The 23,828-nt window shown below is 35.6% G+C and overlaps 1 protein-coding gene across 7 annotated transcripts in view; it reads left to right on the forward strand.

Moving 5' to 3' along the window:
- The window catches only part of CDH18 (cadherin 18), a 521,943-nt gene that overhangs the window by 491,105 nt on the left and 7,010 nt on the right, over window positions 1-23,828 (forward strand). For 6 of the 7 annotated variants that reach the window (XM_042048680.1, XM_042048682.1, XM_042048686.1 and 3 more), the window contains 2 exons: window positions 6,766-6,887; window positions 12,761-12,878. In XM_042048680.1, the coding sequence (XP_041904614.1) occupies window positions 6,766-6,887; window positions 12,761-12,878 (240 nt within the window). Of the gene's footprint in view, window positions 1-6,765; window positions 6,888-12,760; window positions 12,879-13,276; window positions 13,976-23,828 lie in introns of those variants that run through there. The other variant, XM_042048689.1, reaches the window with a different exon arrangement.

Consider the following 23,828-nt stretch of genomic DNA (forward strand, 5'->3'; position numbering starts at 1 on the left):
AACAATAACAGAAAGATACAGTTACATAATTCAGAGGAAAACAGGATTCACAGAGACAAATAATAATTTCCAGCAGTGAAATATAAAACCCCTTGAGAAGTTGAAAAAAGAAAGTCCTATAATTACATCAAATAAAGAGATAAAGTGTATTGTTATAGTGAGGTGTGGTTATATCTGTTCTTTGGAATCACAGGGATATTGCTACTCATATTACTGTCATTAAACAGCAAGTTTTGAGAAGAATTTGACAGTTCTTTTTCACATTTTATGGTTGCAGAAAAGATATTATTAAGATTTTGGTAGAATATTAAAATATATTACTCCTGATAGCACTACATGAGGCTGTCATATGGAGAAGGATAACTGAAGCTAGAGGGGAGGTATAAAGTATACATAGTATTTCTGCTAATGCTATTAAGAGGCATGCTGATTTATTTTATAAAAAGTGAAATGAAAAGACAAAAATAAACAATTCATTTCCATTTATTTTGAAACACATGAAAGAAATATATGCATTGCCTGAAAGAAATAAGTCTTTAGAGGAATAGTATCCTGGCAGAGAGCATGAAAACAAAAGAACAAGATGTTGTGACAATTTATTTTCTCATTTTAAATTTTTCCACATAACCAAGAATAACTCTAATAGTTTGTGTCAAATAATTATTTTTTAAAAAATGTTTCCTTTACAATATCCTTAAGAAAGTGATCTAAATCAGAACAAAATGCTGCCGCAGTTTTATAATCTCCTAGCACTTTGTATCTGGTGGACAGCAGGATGATTGTTTAATACCAGTGAGTTTGCTGCTAGATTCATGTCTCAGTTTTTCTTTGAATTTTTTCTTACAATAAATAAAAAATGTCCTCATAGTGATTTTCAGTCTCAGTTTTTTCTTCAAATGTAATGATTTGTGTATCAATAGAGAATAGACTTAAACAATGAAATTCACTAATTTTTTTTTTTAAATATCATTAGAAGGAAATTTTTTTTTTGTATTGTTTTGCTATATCTATTATTATCTCTATAGGTACATTAGAGTAACAGAAATAAAATTGTTATCATAAACCCTGCCTTCACTGAGGAAAAAATCATGTTCATTCTTCATCTTTGACCTCACTTGCATTCTGCCTGCTAGCTCAGTTTCAGAAAGAGTTTTGGTATTGGTAACGTTTACTTTATTTTTCCAAGAAACAAATTCTGACAATTTTTTTTCCCTAAATCTAAAACAGATTAAAGTAGATTGTAAAAACAAAACTACAGGGTCTGAATTTTGAGACTCTATTGGTCATGGTGTAGTGACGACCTGGATATCTGGTATCTTTTTACTGGTGAGAGCTGGACGCAGTACTGGTACCCTGTCCAAACTTACCAATGATACACAGTTTACTTTAAGCCTTGGCAAGCTGCCTACTAATGCATCACAAAAATACGAATTTATAGCATCATAGAATCATTAAGGTTGGAAAAGATTTCTAGGATCATTGAATCCAACCATTTAGCCTGGAAAAAAGGAGGCTCAGGGAAGACATTATTGCTCTCTATCACCACCTGAGAGGAGGTTGCAGCAAGGTGGGGGTTGGCCTCTTCTACCTAGTACCAAGTGAGAGGACAAGAGGAAACAGTTTAAAGTTTTACCAGGGGACATTTTATCTTGATATTAGGAAAATTTTCTTCATTGACAGAGTGGTCAGGCACTGGAACAAGCTGCCCAGAGATGTGGTGGAATAACAGTTCCTGTAAGTGTTCAAAAATCATATGTAGCAGCATCTACTGTTCTTTTAAATGTACTTATCAATGCAATAAGGAAAGCCTACAAAAAAGGTATTTAAAAAATCCAACAGTTGTTGAAAGGCAGTAAGGTCTCCATCCTATTCAAGAAATGATGCTTCTAATTCCAATTTCAATGCTTATTCCCTATTTATATTGGTTTAGTCATTGGCTTCTAGGCATGCTGGATTTTCTTCTCCTGTTTCTTTGGGAAAAGCTATGATGAAGGTACTCCTACATTACCATCTGAAAATGGGGTAGGGTACAGCTCTTCTTAGCTCCCAAGGTGGGGCCCCAGAGAAAGGATAGAACTTGGAATCATATGGCATTTATTTCCCCATGGGAAGCTTTGTGACAAAAATTTCAAAAAGGGCATTTCCAGCCACAGAACTGGTATATTTTCTGGTGCCCTGTTCTAATCAGGTAGTCAACACCGTCTGTGAGAATTTTGCTTGCATTAAGGCAAGAGGGAGTTTCCAGCTTGAAAGCTCTAAATGTTTTTGGTCTAGTGCAATGCTATGATTATTACTATTGCTTCTATAGCTGCTGCTGCTATCACTGCTACTGTGATCCAAGAGAACTGAGCAGCACCTTCAGCTTTGTGTTCATCAGTGAAAAGTTAAATTTTGCTACAAGAAAAAAATAAAACATTAGCTATCCAAATTCAGATAACATTATTTAGAGATACCCACTTCCTTAGAAAAAACCAGACTGGAACATTACACTTAATCCTAGATCCTGCATAATTTTCTCCTTGCCAGAAAATTTAGTTTATCACATATACACCATCCTGAATTAAACCCAGTATTTTATGAATAGTGCCACTCTCATTTGCATATTGGACATTCTTTTGTCACTTTAGCTTTGTTTCAGTGGTATATTTTATTCTTCCTATATCTATGTTTATTCTTCTAATATGTTAAAACTAATCTTTATTAGAGAAGTGTGATGAGTGCTTTGTACTGCTCTTTAAAAATAATGGTGTAGAGAGCTAGTTGAATTTCCTAAGTATTGGTTTGCATTCTAAGGTCTTGAAAAGATGTCAAAATGGGCTTATACAGTAAAACAGTTATGAAAGAATCTACAGTTAGGTACCAGTCTAACTTAAAAAAAAAGTTGAAAAAACCAAGAAAACAAAACAAGAAAAAGCAAATAAACAAACCCACAAAAGATTGTTGATGTCAGGACTTCAATTCTGAAAGTCATTCAAGTAGAATTTATTTTCATAAAGCCTTTGGGAATTTTGTTATTGTGAAAAGGAAGTCTCAGACATCAGTAACTGCATTAAAAAATCTTTCTTCTTAAATGGGGGTTTTAAAGTTTGCCCCCAGAAACTAGTCAAAGAGAAGACTCAAGGCTTCACATTGGCTGTTAATTGGGTCTTCTGTAAATTTATAGTGGACTTGCCAATAGAGGATCTGGTAATGAAATTGATTCACTTTACAGATGTTTAGTATTCTGGAAAAAGAGCTGTTTATTCTGGCAAATGTCTCAAGCATAAGAAAGCAAGTCCCTAGCATAGGTGAATCAGAGCAATGTTTCTGCTTCCGTTACCCCTTAAAACAGAGCATTCACTTTGAAAAATCTGCTCTTGAGGCATAATGCTAATAGGACACAGAATATTTTGTAATGTGCAGGCCTGAAATGTATGTCAGCACTGATTATCTTAAAACTGGAAATCTGCCAAACTCCTGCAAGAAATTTGTCTAATTAAGAAAAATGTACAATTAAAAGTGCCAATTATTAGATTGGTTTGGAGATTTCAGGTGAATTGTATTCTTGAAAAAGGAGTTTATGTTAGTTCTCAAAATCAAAACTTAAGAAAAAGGAAAAACCTTGTATTTCCTTCAATTCCTTCACATTCTCTTCCCCCATTATAAACTGTTCTGTCGCCTTGCATGCAAATCTATGTTGTATGCACACTCTTCAAGACTGTTTTGGTAAGTGGTGTTAATACTGTACCTATTAGCATTTTTTAGTGAGTAGCCTGTCAGTATGGAAATTTTCCTGCAAATGTCAGTGATCCCATGAGGTACCTGCTTCCAGAGAGTTACTAATATTACTGTGTGTATAAAGAGCACTTTCAAACTGATGAGGTATTTATAAATTCTTTGTACTGCAAAACAGCTGCAAAAGAAATAAAGGTAACTTTACTGAATCTCCATAAACCCTCTATGTAAAACTACTGCAAATCTAACTTACTCGAGTAAGAGTGCTCTGGGTAGTAGTGACAGGAGGCATACAAGAGGACACATTCAAGGTGGGGCAAAGAGGTCTGCAACACTGTACTGAAACAAAAGTATTTAACTCTTTTTGTCACGCACTGGACTAAAAAGTTTGATTTTTCCTTCCCCGGTAACTATTCCAAACATGCCAGGCCTACAGAGCAGTCCTTTATCTGTGGTATCCTCTGCCCTGTGCTCTCCCTGCTTTTTCGCTCCCTTCCTCTTAGATATATTATACCCCCTTATACCTTTGAAGATGACCCTGCTTTGAGCTGGAAACTGGACCAGTGACCTCCTTTCAACTAAGATTTTTCAGTGATCCTGTGATTATCTGATAATCACAACTTCTGTTGCCTTCTTGCTAAAGCTCTTCCAGGTTTTCTATAGTATTAAGATCTTCAAATTCTTCATTATCATTTATGAATCCCCTCCCAAATGGATTTATTTGTCATTAACTCTTTACAGTGATCTCTGCCTTCCAGCTCCTTGCTATGATTTATGTACTCTCTCTCCATGTGCATTGTCCTTGCTTTCATTTATACCACTTTCTAGTTCACATACCTCACAAATTATATTCACGAACCTCCCCAACAAAGCCTTAAAACAGAAGTTTCTTTGAGCCATAGATATCATGTTCTGTAATTGTAATTAGAGGATTTTTGTAATTTAATTGTCTGATTATGTTGACAGAGGAAGTTACCTAAATGAGTTGCAAGCTATATTTAAGTGAGCAGTAAGAAATTTTAAATCTCTACTGCTTGTGGTGTTCTACACAATCTGTTGACCTACATCCAGGAAAGGAACAAACATCTTTTTCTATTAATACTCATGCTGCAAGTGTTCTCCTGGAGAGAAGATTGCTTCCTTCAGAAATAACAGCAAAGGTAGATAATGGTTCCCTTCTCCCAAATTCTTAGTGGAAGTCAAGTGTCATTCTTCCTTACCTTCACTTCATATATCCCTAGCATTTTAACTTTCCTCAAAGTTTTCCACTAAAGGTGTGGAATAGAAATAGCAGTAGAAAGCCTCAGTCTTGCTTAAACACAGCTAAGATAGTCCAGTTTAGTCCCTTAGTTCACCTGTTACAAAGATATTCACAGGTTCAGCATAAAGCTGAAAATAACAACTGTCAGGGAAAATTTCAGCAAGAAAATGGAATTTTCAAGTCTATAAATGTCTTCTGAGAATGTTCTTTTAACTTCTAATGCTAATGGTAGTTGGGAATAGCATTCCTCTCTTAGTTAATTCTTCCTTTTCTCTTGACTTTTTTGTCTCCTTTCTATTCACATTTTATGGAGATGGTTGACTAAGTTCCAAAAGTGAATTAAAATCATCATCTGAACATATACATATTAGTTAAAAAGAAAATGTGAAAAATCTGCGGGAACTTCTAAGACCTGGATGCTTTGGCTAGTATCCCATGTGAAAACCAAGAAGGAGAGGTCTCTCCATTTGCTGAATTAAGTCCAACATTTTCAAATATTCTTTCATCATGAGTGTACATCACTGGTAGCTTTAAAGCCAAGTATGTGTCTAATCAATGTTTTCTAGAATTCTGAACAGAGATCATTAAAGGTGTGATGAGTATAAGGCATTTTAAAAATGACCCTTTTTAACAGAAACATGGTAAAGATTCATTACGAACAAAATAACCATGGTGAATGAAGTTTGGACTACTAATGTTTCTCTCCTTTTTTTTTTTTATTTTTCTTTTCTTCTCATGAACACACACAGGGACATGAACTTTTAAAATGTCAATCTGTAATACCCTATTCTTCCATTTCATTGTATTTGAAACATTGACTTTAATGTCTTCAACTGATAGTCTCATTTAGTTGGTGAACATAAGATAAAGTTTGTCATCTAACTGATTGATACTGGTATGAACTCCAGAAGCCATATATTAGTTAATTATAAAAAGTTGAAATACATAATTCTCTCAACAAAATAAAATTACCTTACTACTTAGAAGTAAGAACAAGAGTGTTATGGTTCAAAAAGAATTGGTTTGTTTTTTTTTTTTCATTTTATCAGGGAAAGTGTATTCTTGTTGAAAGGATTCAATTTCTCTTGCATTTTTGAGACTTTAATCTTTCTGAGGGTGAGCTCTCATGAAAGTACAGATCACAGCCTAAGGCATTGTTACTTAAACATTGTTTTCTTCCTGCAAAAGCCAGACTCACTTCTGCTAAACTTTCTTTTCTTCTCCTAAACCACACTCACTAATTACTATGTGAAATACCATAGTAACTTGTGAGAAACCTGAACTCAAGCTTGGGAAAGGTTTATATGTACTTATGCATTCATATTTTATTATTATAGTTGCATTTTATTTTCTAAACCCTTTAAGGAACTGTGAAAAAGAAAAATGCTTTAATATTTTTTTGTATTAGATTTAATTCAATATGCTAATGACACTTTAACATTCATTACCAAGCAATTAATCATTTCTTAGCATACAGTGTAACATGTAAGTCTAGCAGCTTCCTCCCACTTCATTTCCAGAATAACTTCTATTTGATATAAGCGACTTGAGACTCACAAAATACTTCCCACTCTTTTTAATTGCTATTTTTTCAAAACAGTTAATGAACCACAACAAACATCTTTTAGTATGTTGTTACCTAAATTTCTGTAACTGCATCCAGTTTTCATCTAGTTATTGTGTTAATAAACCACTTTTAAATTGAGGATGACATTCAATATTGAGTATTTCAAAAGGCTTCATAACATCCTGTTTTCAAAAGGCTTCATAACATCCTGTGTGTTTTGCAGACAATCCTAGGCTAGTGAGCCACGTTCCAGTTGGTGTTAGAATCCTGGATGTCAATGACAATCCTCCAGAGCTTGCCAGAGATTATGATATCATCGTCTGTGAAAACACAAAGCCTGGTCAGGTAACTCTCACACTATATTTCTCCCAGTGATAACAATTACTTTTTTTAATGATACATATGTCAGAAGTTTGGAACATGTCATAATTCTTTCTGATTTCATGTTAGCATTTTGCATTTGATTGAAATTTTAATTGTATTAGACAGAAGCGAAAATTGTGGCATTTGTTCAATATCTCTTTCTTGCTGCTGCAAAAAAAATACTCAAACTATCTTCTGTAAAGACAGGTAAAACTTTAATCCTGCCAGATAAGGGATAGAATTTGACAAGCCACTATGCTGAACAAAGTGAATGAAGCAGATTTAACATTGCTCATGTGAGTACCACATAGTAGCAATGTTTCAAATGCAGCTCACTGAAATGGCTGCTGAGCATGGCTCACATCCTCGCTCTTTGCATGTTGGTTGCCCTGTCTATGCAGGGTCATTACATGAAAGATCTTGAATGGGTTTTTCACAACTATGAGCATGGGAAGGGCCAGAACTGAGACTGAATAGCTGAATCATATTCCAGCCCCTGCTCCTCTGATTGATGCACTTCATTGCAGTCCAGGGTTTGACAATTTTAACAAGTGCTTTTGCTTTTCTGCATAGATTGAGTTTTTACCCACGCTATGCTTGTTTTTCATTATTGCACAGGTTGTATGTTTCAATTATGAGCTCATATCTTTCCTGAGGAATATATTACTAGTAATCGCATTATTTTCATCAAATCCTTGAAAGCAGTGTACACAAATGCATAGTAATATATTTATATTTTAGAGCTGAGACTATAAAAATGCCATGCTTCGTCTGACTGTAGCCTGATCAAAGTTGCCTTCACTCTAACAGTAGCCAAAAGCTGGCACCTAAAGGACAGTATAAGAACACGGCAAGTGTGTATGACAATTACCACAAATACTTCAGATTGTTTGCAGGTCATTTCCTGATCCAAATGTGGTTTGTGTATTTTCAATAATCCTTTAATAACCATCTCATATGAACCTGTCTAACTTTTCCTATAAAAAACATAAATTTTTGATATCTGCTACCTCATGCACCAAGGCATTTTGCAGTTCAATTGCATCCTTCAAGAAGACCTAACTTTTTTTTTTTTTTTTTTAATCTTTCCATACTGTCTTCAATTTATATTTACCAGTTCTCTTGGGAGATAAAGACGGAGTGCAGCTGATCCCTATTTATTATCGCTGTGACATGCATAAAACTCTAGCACATTGTCCCTTAGCTGTATCTTATACAGAATGAGTCAGTCCTACTTAACTGGGGCAATCCATGATAAAGCCCTTCTAGACTTTTGATCATTCATCTTTTATTCCTTTAAACTTTCTCCAATTCCTCTCTATTCTCCTTGAGATAGAATCAAGATCAAGATGCAGGTATGCAGTGAAACTTGATATCTCTTATTAAATGCTTATTAAAGTAAAAATAATGTTCTGAAAACCTGAAATAAAGGCAGATATAGAAGAATTAGAATTTTTTAAAAACTAATGTAAAAAAAACCTCTTTTAAGCATTAATTGCAATTGCTTTCAACTTTTTCTTATATTTTTAAATTACACAATTTAGCAATAAATGTTCATTTTATATAGCCAATAATAAAGTAAAGCAGGCAGTGAAGCTATCTCAGAAGTGTTCCTTGTGTGTAGCTAATGTTTCACAGCAAAGTTTTAATTCTCCAGTTGTAGTCTTACAAATGATAATTTACAGGTGAGATCTTTAAGGGATACAATAGCATTGGCTCACTATTTGGGTCAGCCTTGTATTTTTCCCTGAGCTACTGTTGCAAGTCTGAATGACTCCTGACCGTGGCAACGCTGCAATTTAACACCCAAGATAAATGCTACTATGAGGGACACTACAAGCAATGGTTTAACACCAAAGGCTGGACCAGTTGATACTGTATTCTTCAACTAACAGGACTCCTGTACCTATTTGCAATGAGATTTTTTTATTTGTATTTCACAACAAGGTTTTAGAAAAAATGTAACACTAAACAAAATCCAAAACAAAGCAAGAAAGTACGTGTCTTTTTCTCAGATGTTACCATCTAGTCTAAGGAAAGAAAAACGTAAGATGGTGTTCAACAAATATTAGGGAGGGGCAAATAAACATTGCGGAACACCACAAGTGTTCTATATGCTAAAAAGTGTTCCTAACTAGGTGGTTCTGAATCACTAAAAAGACAGTATAACTTTGAGTTATCCATCATCCTGTGAGAATGTTTCATAATATTTATCTCTACAGAACATATTCTGTACTGCTGGGGACATCTGCTTGACTTGGGCTTCCTGGTTGCACTGTCCTTAACATTAATTATTTCTTTCCTCAGCACATCTATTTTGAAATTATTATGTGTGAGATAAACTAACCAGTAGATTGCCATTGGAAGTCTTTTTGTTATTGCTTGTTTGTTATTAGAAGATCCTTCTATGGAGTGAAATCACAGTATCATCTAATTGCAGAGCCTTATCTCCTGCTTCTTTCTCCCTCCACTGCTCTACCTTTTGCATTAAAAAAAAAAGAAAAAAAAGCTTCAAGTGCTTAATGCTTAAGCCTTAAGCTTAAATGACCAACCCTAAGGCATGTCAAAAAGAAAATGCTTGTGAGGAGACAATAATTTCCATGCTGAAGTGACAGCTTTAGTCACTTAGTAATCATATAGTTGAGAAGATAGACTAAGTATCTACAATAGATTCCAAGTGAAGCCTGGTTGATATTATACATTAAAGTAGATAAAGTAGCTGTGATTTGATCTTAGATGACATTCAGACTTGGAGGATACTGACTACTCGACATATACTGATTTTGTAAATGACTGCCAATTTTAGCCAATGTAGGAAAATGACATTTTGCCATCTTCCACAAAAGAAATCAATGTTAGCTGGCAAGGAATGCCTCTACTGTGTGTTTGTCGTGTATATTTGCTTGTTTATTGATTCAGTTCTAAAAAGATTCTGAGCAGAATTTAGCACCTGCTCTCTGTCCTCTTCAATTAGTTCTCCTCAGTTCTTGAAATTCTCTTTTCTCGTCATGTCTCACCTTTAAAAGAATAGCATGACCCTTCAGTTTCATCCTGTCAGTGTTGTCAACTGGGCTTTACTGAAGCTGAGATTATGTGTCTACATTTTTATTTTAATCAGGCTTTGCAAGGTACATTTTAATGTCTACTAATAGGCTATTAAGTACTTGGTCAATTAATTAGAAAAGGGTTAATAGTACATTTGGGTGTCAAGGTGACACATACTCTTGTTTCTCACCACTGAATGAATGTCTTAGAAATCTTTTCTGAAAGTGCGTGAACTTTCTGTTTAAAAACAGATCTCTGAAAATGCTTTGACCTGTCCTAGTAAACATACGTTTATTTTCTATGTGAAAAAACGTAACTTCTGTACCATGTGGTGCTATACTTTTTACATACATTCATGAGTTCAGGGAATACTTGAATTTCTGTGTGTGAAATCAGGGAATATAGACAGTATCTTTTGAGTTATAAAGTTAGTCTTAAAACCAAATAATTTTTATACTAGTCATGTCACTGAGGCCTTGATCAAAGGTATTTTTGTTGCAAAATGGCATGCTCTTGAAGCAGCATTCTGTAAAATGTCACTGAATGTTTTATGTAGCACAGGGCAACAGGATGAAAATTTATCCACAAGGCTGTCAAATAAAAGCTGAAGCTGCACGGCAAATTGACTTATATTTCACTGAGAAACACCACTGAGGATTTACAAATAAATATTTAACAAAATAACATATTTTTCTTATCTGAAGTTTTTACAGATGTGTATGGTATTTAACAGTATTTTTAGTATTTGAATAATAACAGAAATTGATTCTTTTGAACATATTCTATCACCCTTTTCTTTGTCTTGCTGTGTCACATACCATTTCAACACTATGAATTAAACATATATAGCTAAGAAAATCTTATATTTCTGGTTTTACATGGTTGTTTCACTAACAGTTGTGCCACCTTTTCAAAATTCAGTGGTGAGAAATTAGCTTTTGCCAAAATTTTCAACCAATATTGCCATGACTTTGGTAAAAGTCATATGCATGATTATAGATATTTCAGATTGTTTCAGATTGATCTTACTCTGCTCCACTTCAGCAAAAAAGTATTAAGGCAAACTTGTAAAATATTCTTGGCAACCATCGTAAGTATTGATAATTGTCTCAGATGTGTATAGTCAGTGCAATATACTTTATTGTGTATAGTACGTGGAATAAGCATTATACCCTATTGAGACGTCATGGCTTAACCCCAGTTGGCAACTCTTCCCCACGCAGCTACTCGCTCACTCCCCCACCAGTGGGATGGGGAAGAGAATCAGGAAAGTAAAAGTGAGACAACTTGTGGGTTGAGATAATGACAGTCTAATAGTATTGCCAAAGCTGCACATGCAAGCAAAGAAAAGCAAGGAAATCACCACTTCTTACAGGCAGGCAGGTGTTCAGCCATCTCCAGGAGAGCAGGGCAACATCACATGTAGCAATGTTGACTTTGGAAGACAAACACCATCACTCCAAACATCCCCTCCTCCGTTCTTCTTCCCCCGGCTTCATAAGTGTGCATGACATCATACAGTATGGAAAATTTTGGTCAGTTGGGATCAGCTGTCCTGGCTGTGTCCCCTCACAACTTTCCCTGCACCCACACCCCCTCGCTGGCGGGGCGGTACACAAAACAGAAAAGACCTTGATGCTGTTCAAGCCCTGCTCAGCAATGACAGAAACATCTCTGTGTTACCAACAACTTTTCCAGCACAAATCAAAACCACAGCCCCATATCAGCTACTGTGAAGAAAATTGACTCAACCCCAGCCCAAAGCAGAACATGGTTTAAAAATATATTTGTTTTTCTTCTCTTAGGTGAATGGAGGTAGAGAATTGTGTGGTGTCTTTCAGTTTTAAAACAGACCAAACCACCAGAGTCTGCACTGTTTATGTTTCAGGTTCAGTCCAGACAGAGTATAGCTGAACACTGAACAGAAAAAATTCTTATGAAAAGAGCATTTTTCCTCCCCCTTTTATGCTTCCCTCAGGATATCTATCAGGTCTGCGCAGCAGTCTGTGTGGGCTTCACTGCCTATATCACAAGAACAACTTTTATTGGATTCCACTTTAGCACTTGAGTTTCAAGACTCAGCATGAAAATGAAAGCAGAGGTAGAAATACTGTTTGGTCCCACATTCCAACAGCCTAGATCAATTTTAGTTGAAAGTAAATTTAAAAAACCACCAGGGCTTTAGAAGGCAAAGGTCCTACCTTTCAAAAATACCTCTCTCATACATGGTTGCTACATCCAGTTCTGTTCCTTTTTGGGCAAACTAAATTAAAGCCAGGAGTGGCTGCTGTTCTTCCTGTTCTGTTCTCTGGCAGTCTAAAACTGATCCTTCACAGGAATTTTAAGCAGAAATATGGTAATATATACCTGCTATTTTAGTTAATTATTTTTCCTTACCAATATTGAAGTACATCTAATTATCAGGACAGCAAGCAGATGACACTTTACATAGACCATCCTGGTTCAGCTTGTCTATTGCCTCCATAAAAACAGACATTTAGCTAAAACACTAATTCAGGAACTCAGCAGGATGCAATGCAGATGGTGATAATCTCTATACTGGGTCCCGACTGTATCAAAACATCAGAAAGTATAGATACTTTAGATGCTTTTACCTGGCTCTGAAGTGTTGTTCCTAAAATATTTCCTACTAGAGAAATAGAGTTAATGACCCAGTCATTTCATCTGTTGAATTCAGCAGCAGTCAAGTAGAAAATTAAAATAAGGTAAACTTGAGCATCCTGCTGAGGTCAGGTACTATATGGGTCAAGTTCAAATTTCAACACAGTCACTGTTAATTTTTATTTCAGGTAATTCAGACTATCACTGCTACTGACAAAGATAACTCTGCAAATGGTGCAAGATTCCATTTTTCTCTTGATGAAGGGCTTTCTTTGAATCCCAACTTTTCTCTAAGGAACAATGAAGGTAAATCAAATACATAAATCTCAAAGAAATGGGCTTCTGTTTTGTCTGGGATGTCTCAATTGAACAGAACAATTTCCATGCATTTCCTGATAGAAAGGGAAAACTGTAATATGTCATTGCTGAGCTGTTGGATAGCAAGGACATGTGTACACAGTATATTGTAAACTATGAATAATCAGATATTTCATTTTGGATTTATATTCCATTTTATTTTAGCATTTATAATTCATACATTCAGGAATGTTTTTGAAAAGTGGATTAATGAAAAATATGTAAATTTCACTTACTTTTAGGAGAGTAGCACTGACTGGGTACTGTCAAGGTTATTGCCAATTATTGCTTAAAGGAGAAAAAAACCTAAGGGACATAAAAGTTGGAATTCATGCTTACTTTTACAGACGTGACACCAAGAGCAGGTCCTTCTGTGGTTCCTGGATGATAGTCTTTTGCTTCATGCCATCCCTAAGAAAGTGTGCCTGAACATTACAATCAGAAATTCATAACAGATAGGCCCAGAAGGAAAACATCTCTCAGAGTCTCCCAACCAAGTGTTTCTGAACATTTCTTGAGTGAAAGAACTGTCTAACCTTTCCAAAACCCAAACCTAAATCAGCCTTGCTCTTGGTCAAGTATTACCTTGTGGTCTCCATTTTGCAACCTGATGAAAATAAGAGTAAACATTAAATGTTTGTCTAAATTTTCCTCTTGAGGTTTTGTGTATGCACATGTTGTGGGGTTTTCTTTGTTTGCCCGTGTAGAAGCATGTGGGATTTGCTCTATTTTACAGTTATATATTTGTAGTACTGCTGTGGAATGCATTCTGAGTAGTCTTCTGTAATGTATTAACTCCATCGCTGGTATATTTGGTACATAAAGTGATATTGAAACAATTCTTTACAGACTTTTTTATCTGTTTGTAAAATCAATCAGGGAAGGAGACTGTATAATCTTCCTAAAGAATCTGTTCCAATGTTTAAGTATACTTACAGCAGAAAAAAAATCATGCTATTTGCTTGGACTACATTAATGGATTTCATATTCTATTTCGAAACAGATCAATAAATATATATCAATATTAATAAATAACCATAAAAATTGAACAGCTAATTCATATATTAAAAATATTCCCTAAGTGAGACTCCAGCACTTTCCCAGATTAATATATCATCCCACTCAGATTTGCTTTATAGCAAAGGCCAGACTGTTGTTTCTGAAATGAAGGAGGTGTACCACTATGCATTTTTGTATTTTAGTCTACGCTTCCAACAAACTCATTTAGTATTGGACTGTGATCTCATGCGAAAGACCACAGGTCTCGCGATCTCTCTGGCTCTGTAGTTTCTGTGCCGGAGCACAAGGTGTAGCGATCTCTGAAAGGCGTCTCCAAAGCGAAGCCACTCAGCAGCATCAGCTACATAGACTCACACACGCCTGTGTGCACAAACACACGGAGAGCTTCAGTAATATGATCGGCAGCAAAGAGGCAGGAAGGGTCTTTGCAGAGATGTCCAAAGGAGCTGTTTATTGCTTCTACACCGTGAAGGGTTTTAGAGACAAAAGACTGAGAGCAGTGCAGAGTCTAGGTTTTAGTACAGGAGTGGAGGGAGCATCAGGGACCAGTAGGGAAACTTTGGGGGAGTGTGAGGGGCAAAGGCCAATGGGGAGAACAGGGAAGGGAGAACCCTCTAAGGCATGGAACATATAAGGTAACAAGGAGGTGGAGGGTCCATGGGCCAACCAGGGAAATAGAACTGGGGTAGATTACCATAACAGAACAAAGCATTCTGGGAGAGGCTTCTTTTCTCACCGTGACATAGGCAGAACTCCATGGTACTAGGGACTGTCTTACCAATAACTCTCACTGTCCCATGTAGCACAGGGTAACCAGTGACCAAACACAGGCATGTTTGTTTCAACACAAAATGCTTACATCGAGAAGTGTTTTTGAACAGCTCTACTAAAATTGTAGTTTGTGACAAAGTAGATTTTTTATGGTTTTGAACATATTTAAAGCTGGATCTGTATTGTGTGTTCATTACTACGTAAGTTATTTAACTACACAGATTTATAAGAGGGCACAAACTTCTAACAAGCTTTTGATACAGCAATGTCATGCTTTGGATAGAAATATTCAGCTTTGGATAGAAGCACTTGCTGCTTTCTTGTGACTTCCCCAAGATCAATGAGCAGTGACTTAGCAATCAACAGCTGAAATCAGTGTTTGGATTATCCTAGATTGAATTTTATGGGGGGAAGTAGATGAAAGAACTGAAAAAGGTGTCTTTTAAGGTAAAAGCCTATTGTGCATTGTGTTTTTATTTCACCTAAGGAAGTACAAAAGTATGCACTTCCTGTAGCATCTTGCATAAAACTTCTCACACATACAGAGACTCAAGTAATGCAACTTCCAAACCGGCCATATAATTAACAAAATGACTGCTTAACTCAAATGATAACAAGAAATTTATCTTAAAAACAAATGCATAGTCATGATTTTGCTTGGTAAAAGACACTTTGAGTGTATTGCTTAAACACTGTCCTTTATTGGGACCTTTCCTTTGTGACACAATCTATACATAAAATATCAGTAAAATACCTATGAAGTACATGCACAATATGCAGTTACCTAGCACTTACAACTATCATATTTCTCATCTATTTCTATTCAGAAACAGATATTCTGTTGCTTTTTATTCTAGGAAATAGCTGAAAGAAGGCGGGCAGAAAAGGCTTTTCTTATGTCTGTGACAAGTTTACACTTTTGAAAACTCATGTTTTCAAGCATCAGGCATTAAAAATAATCTGAATGTTCTTAACAGAAGACAGCTGCTATTTTTACATCTGGATTTCTGAATTCTATAAAGGCTGGAAGTCTTGGAGGGTTTCATTTGTTTGTTTGTTATGTTATGTTTTTAAAGAAAAAACTGACAAAAATTGCCTAAACATAATTTGTGATAATGTTTTGCAGAATGATAAACCCAAGTTCTTGATGTCACATAGAAAATGGTAGTCAGTAGTAGCTGTATCTGTCTCTACAAAACTATATTCCTCTTGCAGTCACCTTCTAATCTAGTCATCCACTCCTTTTATTTCTTCAGGAAAAAGGTTTCATTTCATAAAAATATCGGTAGACATTTTCCTCCCATGTTTTCTTAACCAAAAACAACAGAATTGTTTTCTTTGACCCCAAACAGACTTTTGCATGGATGTACCCCTACTCATTTATTATCAGTATGCTCCAGAGCAGTGCACTGGATGTTCAAATATTTATGCTTGTATCTATGCACTTTGACTGAAATCTAAGGCTTGTACAATCATACAATTCTGTAGTTTGTCCCTATCTACCTGTATAGATTGCAGCAATATATAATCCCAGTGTGTGTATGATTCAGGTCAATAATATTCTATGGCTTCAGCGAACTAAATAGATATTAAAGCCTCAGTCCAGATGATAGATCTGACCAGTTAAACTTTTATCTCCTGGGCCTGAACTTGTGCATTTTCTAAATGAAAATCTCCACAATATTAAATCTCCATTTGTGGAATATTCACCCTCATAATGCAGAGTTTAAAACCTCCAGGGAAATGTAGGTCAGGAGAGAGTCACAGGGCTATACCAAATATACCATCCAGCAAAATGAAGAGTTCCTTGGATCACATTCTGGATTCCATTTGTGCTACAATATTCTTTCGAAAGGAAAGAAGAAAGGAAAATACAGAATATTATTCTTAAAGTGCAAGAGATTCTTTGTTGCTATTCGAGTTTCATTACACACTGAAAAGTACTATTCAGAGAGAGTAAAGACTTACAAATATGAACAAGAGGACAGACAACAAAATGATGCAGTATCTGTGCTTATGTAAGCAAGGCAGAACAAGAGCTGTAATAGAATTTCTTTGTTATACAAAGAAAATGCATTAAGTTGTAATAATTTTCTGCAGCTTTAGAGAGCAAACCCAGAGAAGATTTTTTGTTGTTGTTGTTTGGGAATTGTACTTATGAAGGGCTTTTGATGAAAACAGGGTTGTTTACAATTTATTCTGCCTAGAAAATTGTTACAATTTCTATTAAAACCTGAGAAGCCAAGTACTTTTTTGGCTGTGCTTTTATATTGTAGATCAGCTTCTACATAATACATTTTGTTGTTGACTGTGTTCTACTCACTTTCTTTTTTAGGATGTTGTCATAGATAATTTTGTAATCCTTTTTCTAATATCACAAAGTTACACTTTTTGCCTAATCAGAAATATTTGCTTTTGCATATCCCATTAAAAAATTCCCAGAGCAATATGGGGCTAAAAACATCTTCTGTTGGGAAATCAGAATAAAGATGACAGAAGTTCTTCACAAAAAGTCAGTTTCCATGTATTGAATTCTAGACTTGTACTGTTTTTTTCTTACCCTAAAAAATAATAATATTTATCCAGAAGGTTAAAGAATTTTGGATATATTTGTCAATTTCTTTTTAGTTTGATGGAAAATGCGTTTGAACACGTCATTATTATCATATTTCCAAGCATTAATATGTAGACACACTTCACTTTCAGAACTTACATAACATATTTCAGGAGATGAAAATAGATTGAAGTCTCAGAGAACAGTTCACTTAGAACATTTAAGAATTTTCTGCACTGTAAAGCACTGTTTTGCTGGGGCTATTTTTTATCACAAGATATACAGTCTACCATTGGATGCTTCAGTGGTATTGTAAATTTCCTGGACAAAAAGGGTTTATGCAGATAATGGACACATTCACCCAACACTGCCAATAAGATCCGTGCATTCTCTTACTTCAGTAAATTGAGATTGCTGACTTCTGATAGCAAACTAAGTTTAGCTTACTTTCAATGAAGAGCAACTCCCTAGAGAATGCGTAGCTTTTGTTCTCCTTTTATTTCTTATGGACAAAGGTATCATATCACAATAGTATTTGCAATTTATTTCTCCCCTCTGCCCACTTATCTCAAAGATCTGGCCCTTTGATTATTGTCCAGTGATGGAGAATATTCTGGAATTGGAATAAAGGTATGCCATTTTTCTGGCACTTAATTCTGGAGATTCCATTTTCTTAATTTTATGTCAGAAGATCCATTAACAGCTGCAGAAATGGAGATGTGGTTTTCTGTAAAATCTAGAGCAGAATGATTTCAATGGCATCTGTATAAAATGAAATTTAGAATGTGTTCGTCCACACATGCCCGTGATATATATTAACATTTTTCCCTGTGTCACAGATCAAAAAATAGTAAAAAAAAAAAAGATAAATTTTACTCATCATTGATGTTATCTAGAAAGAGAACAACCTCCATAGAGTAAGTGATCCCATCCCAATGTGAATTTCTTGCAGTACCTTCTGTTTATCGCTCTGCCCTTCTCATTTCCTAACATATTGGACAATGTGTCTGTGAACTAACTTGAGGGCTTTCAAGTTGCAGATGAGCTTGCCAGATACCAGACCACGTATTAGTTGTTCTAGGACATCTGAAGTGGCATTTTAAAAGGTTGGATTGAAACCCCACTTTACAACCCAACACGAGGGGTAAACAGCTGCATAGTTCTGCTTTCATTTACATCACGGTGTCATGCTTGTTCTAGTTATGTGCTACTGTGAGTTTCTGCTGACCTTCTGTGAAATATCATCCTGCAAAGAAGACAAGTTGTAACTCGAGAGAAATGATATCTGAGAAAGTGCATAATTAACTTCACACATGGTGACTGTAAGTACAGTCCACAGAAGTGTTGCTACTGTAAATGGATTGAATGTCTGAGTAGGTATTATCAAGAATCAACATACGGAAGTTAAAAAGGAATTCTACCATGAGTACAACAGACAGAAAACCAGGACCAACTACTGTAGACGGAAGACATTTTCCTTCTTCAGGCCTCTGAACATCTTTGAAAGTTTTTTGATTTTGAAAAGTTGGCTCTAAGATTGATCATAGGTTAGTGTATAGTGTAGAGGTTCTTGCATTTCTTTTCTGGATTGCAACCTGTTGGTGATTCACAAACCAACCATAAAAAAATAACTATATTTCAGGCCAAAAATGTGTTCTGTGTTACTTTTCATTTTTGCTACCCACTGAACTGGAAACTTGTAATAGCTTTTTGCCCATTGGCAATAGCTTTGAAGCCAGCAAAAAAGAAAAAAAATATTTACAAGAGTTATCAGTAAAGAAACGAAACAGAAATGCCTATCAATGTTGTCCACATAAACAGATTAACTGCTGCAACTCTAGAAATGTAAGAAATGCAAATCATTCCAATATATCTTCTTTGGGTTTAATTAGTTTATGACTTCTCAGAAAATTTATGGTAGTTGAACTGCTGATATGAGCAGAACTGAAAACTGAAACATGCCTTACGATATAAACAGGATTTTACTTTTTTTTTTTTACTTCCATTTCTCTTGTCTCTGCTTTTAATGCATAATGGGTCAAAGGAATTCTCAAATTATGAATAATAAATGAGCATCTTCCAATGTGCTTCAGTAGTCACCTTCCATGGTGTTACCATTGTATCTCTGCTTCCTTGATTTTCCTATGCTTTCCTTTCTTTTCTTAGTTCAGAAGATCAATATAAAAAGGCAGAGATGATGGGAAAAAGACTGTGGTAACAGCCTGGTATACAGTGTACAGTCTGGCTTAGTAAACTACCACATCTTCAGAGTGTGAAGAGTTGCTGCGTTACAGCCATGCAGCATTTCCCATGGTTAATGAGATGAATCTTAAGTTCTAGTTGACATATTTGCAAAGAACAGCAATTTTAGGAGTAATTTTAGATCATTAGAAAGTTTAGATCATTAAATGGAGCAATGTACAACACAAGGAATCAGATAAATATTTCTTTCTCTGTGTGGGAGTTGTTAATTTCCCTTAGCACTCAGTCCTTTAATCTCGAGTGAGTCCTGGTTCTCATCATACTCCTCTGGGGTGAAGTTCACCATTTAAATCTATTGTGATAAAAAGGTCTTTCCTTCGAGACCTAGAACAATGAGATCTGCAGTTCTCATCATCCTACTGCTATTGCTGCTATCCTATATGCTTGTCTTCCGTGACTATTTGGTGTATCTGCTTTCAGATATCAAAGAAATTTCTCAATACATAACACCCTGGCTCACTTTCAAACTACTGCTGTTGATAGAACTTTTTTCCCCTTTCAATAAACTTTTCTAGGTCATCAGTGTCTGTTTTTAAACTTGGCTTCCTGTGGCTTTTACAGATTGTGAGATTTTTTTGTTCTGTGCAAAGCTCTTAAAAGTTGCTGTCTTTCTAGCTCTTCTCCCAACATGTTCCTATAATGGTGCTTGATAAGGAACAAAACCAAATAAAATCTGGAAGCTCAGAACACTAGAATAGTTGCCAGGATGCAGTCAATATTGCAGTTTGGCTAAACGTTTTTCTATCTGTTCATTTTTTTGGCATACCTTTGCATATGATTGTCCTCAGAAACAGAGCTCTGACTAGAGCATCAGAGATGTAATGTCTGTATTGTGGCAATACGATTAGCTTTGATCCTGTGCTATCCCTGATTCTCAGGGATCTTTGGAAAACCAGACACAGTTTCTTTTTCTGAAAAAAAATTAGATATCTTATTTGTAAAATATTTTAAGAAATTTAATGAGAAAAAGATAGTATGTGAGAGTTCAGATACTTTCCAGTATTTTACTTATATGTGAACACAATGCACTAAGTTACCATATTTAAATCTGTGATAGACTTATAGTGAGAATTAACACCTCTGACAATATTGGGAACAGAAAATTTCCAAGCCAGTGTCTGAAAGATCATATTTTTATTTGTATTAAAATTTGTGAAATTTCATTGAGGGAAAAGCTTTACACTGCTTCTTTGAGAGTGCTTATCACTGGGTATGTTATTACAAAAACTCCTGTGTGTGTCATGTAACTGTTTCTACGAAATCTACTTACTAATCAAGAGAATACAAACAACACAATTCCACCAGGGCAATTCTTTAAAATAAAAAATTTTGTACTGGTTCCCTATTTTCTTTTAATTGTGTCTTGTACTAATATTTCATTGTATCTTATACTAATATTTAGTTGTATAATTTAACAGTGATGCCTTTTCCTGGTCTTAAAATCAAGACTCAAACATGGTTAGAAGGGAAAAAGGGATTTTAACTTTGTATTTATTTTAAGGATCCTTAGGTGCACACGTCCAGGTTGAATGCACTGCAATGCACACTGCAATGCCCACCCCCAAAAGATCGGGTATAACATTACATGCCTTACTAATTAGCATATCTATCAAAGATTCCCCAATTAGAGGCTCAAGTGAGCCCCCCTCCCCAAGGAACCTTCCCCTGGATGGTTCTATCTTAGTTTACAGAATGTGTTCTGGAGAGGACCTTGGGGTCTGGGGCACACTGATCCCTAGCTACAAAGCTTCTGAAATGTTTAGTCTCTTAGCTGAACAAACAAGTCCAAGAATGTAGGGGAAAAGCACTAAGAATACAGAAGTTGTAGAAAGGTATAAAAGGGGTATAAAAGAAAAGGCAAAAAATCGTCATGGCATCAACAGTACAAGAAAAACAATTTAATATTGAGTGAAGGAATACAACACTGATAGAAAAAAATGTCTATTTTCTTCAATTTGTATTTATTTTGTGCAGTATAAAAATATCAGTTCCTTCTTTGGCAAAACCTTCCTCCCATAGAAGCATGGTTTAATTATAGCTTTTTTCACATTTTTTCACTGTAACATTGACTTGTATAATTTGCCCATTTGTAATTTTTTTTCTCTTCTTTTTTCTCTTAGCTTTAATTTCTTTTTCCTCACAATTTTCCCCCATCTGTCCACAGTTACCCTCATAGCATACATTTTCACATCTCAATGTTCTTCCCTTTATGTCTTTACCAATACTCTCTCTGCTAAAATTCTATCATTACCGCAAGATTTCTGATCATGAATCCTCCGTTCGTCTTCATTATATTCAGTCTCTGATGCTTTTGTTGTCAGCTAGCATTTTCATCGCTGCCTCTGGAGCTCTGCAGTTCATTCACTCTTCTTTAAATTTATGTCATAGGCAACATGCACAGCTCTTGGCCTTGTACCTCCTCTCAACTCTTTGTAGAACCCAATGGAACCCAGATTTCATTATCATGGGGTTTTTTCTCTTTTGAATTTACTGAATAATGTGAAAGTTATATTGCAGCTCAGCAGCATACTCTTATCATATTGCAAAAGGAATTTACATGCCACAGTGTGTCATGGTGCGTGCTTGAGGCTGTTTAGGGATGCTTAAGGATCTGTAGACTGTTGGAATAATGCTGAGGCAGGCAACAAACCTGGTGCGCTCTTGTCCATACTGCCTGAGAAGGGTCGCTGGTGTATGCTAGTAACAGTGACTGTGCCTGGGTGTTATGTAAGAGTCCTAGTTGGCCCAGAACAACAAAATACAGAATATTTTGGGGGAAGGATGTATGTGTAACAAATAACTTTGTAAAGTATGTTATATCATTGACATTTTATAATCTTTATGGAAATATAATTTCCACAACATGATGTTCTTATGTCCTGTCACAATTTTTTAGATTAAAGAATTATCTGTGTGCCTCATTCTGGTTCCATTAAGGTTCTGTAAACTGAATTAATATAAACAGCATAATAAGTGGCTGGTGTCATCAGTCATCAAAACATAAACTTGTAGAAGCAAACTTGACATAAACCAGTAGAAGCAGGACTCCAAGGCATACAGCAAATAAATAAATAAATATCTTCTATTGAGCCCACTCCAAGTGAAAAGAACAGCACTTAATGAGTTTATAACAAACTCACCATGCTGGATATTTCCAAAATGGGGGGGGGGGGGGAGTGTGGAGGTTTGTGGAGGGATCTTGTGGGTGTTGCTCTTGTGAAGAAAGGACTCCAGTGCTTAGTTCTTGGCTTAGAAAAAAGGGTATCACTTCCCAGCTCATGTATGTATTTTTTGTGTGAAACCTGTTACCAAATATCTTGTGATATTATGCTGATGTGGGATAATATTACCAGTTTTTCTAAATATCACTGTCAGATGATATGCAAAACAGAATGTTGAGAAAAGTGGGTTAATGTTTTAAAATTTTGCACAGAACTTGGTAGAAAGTGTAGCATGAAGATCAGTCACCTGAAACAGATCTTGAATCCAGTTTAAACAGAAACTTAACTCTTTCACTCAAATGCGTGTGCCTCAGTCCAATGGGCTAATACATGACACACTGGCTATATTGTTGCACTAGATTTTCACAGAGTGACATGGATTTCATTTTTCCATAGATTATGATAAAGCTATTTAATGCTATAGCTACAGTGGTAAGAAAAAATAAGAAAATTTCTTGTTTGTTTGTTTGTAATAGAAAGAGAAACCTGGCAGATGTATTTTGTACTTATTACCCTTCTGTTGTTTGCTAAAAGATTCCAATCTCATAACCCCACAACTTGGAAACCATGTGACAAGGAATACAAGAAAGCTCTCTTCTTCTAACGTCTCTTTCCATTTATCAGTCTCCATCTCTCTCTCTCCATAACTCCATGTGTCTCAAATTCTCACTGTCCCCAATTTCTTTTTTAATTTATCTTGGACTTTTATTCAGGGGCTAATATACTTTTATAGTGGTGGCAACAAACTGAAAATAAACGTTATACCTATGAATATTAACTGTAACTATATATTGCTGTAGCATTTCTACTCCTGCATTCTCTTCATGCCCCTTAATTTCTTGGATTTAAAGGTATGTGGGTGGCAACTTCCTACCCTCCTTAATGCCTACAAATGCTCTTGCAATGTGTGATTAATACACAGTGGATTTTCTTTGACTGTAAATTATGCCAGATGGACCTGTAGGGAACAGAAGGGTGACAAAGTCTTATGTCACTATCTCCCCTTTTCATACTTATCTTTAAACTCTACTAGTTTAGAACATGTAATACTCACTCTTTTCCCTTCCGTCG

The sequence above is a fragment of the Corvus kubaryi genome, unplaced genomic scaffold, assembly GCF_017639235.1.
Source record: "Corvus kubaryi isolate FWS band 111438036 unplaced genomic scaffold, C.kubaryi_AGA036_p1.0 68, whole genome shotgun sequence".
Taxonomy (NCBI): Eukaryota; Metazoa; Chordata; class Aves; order Passeriformes; family Corvidae; genus Corvus; species Corvus kubaryi.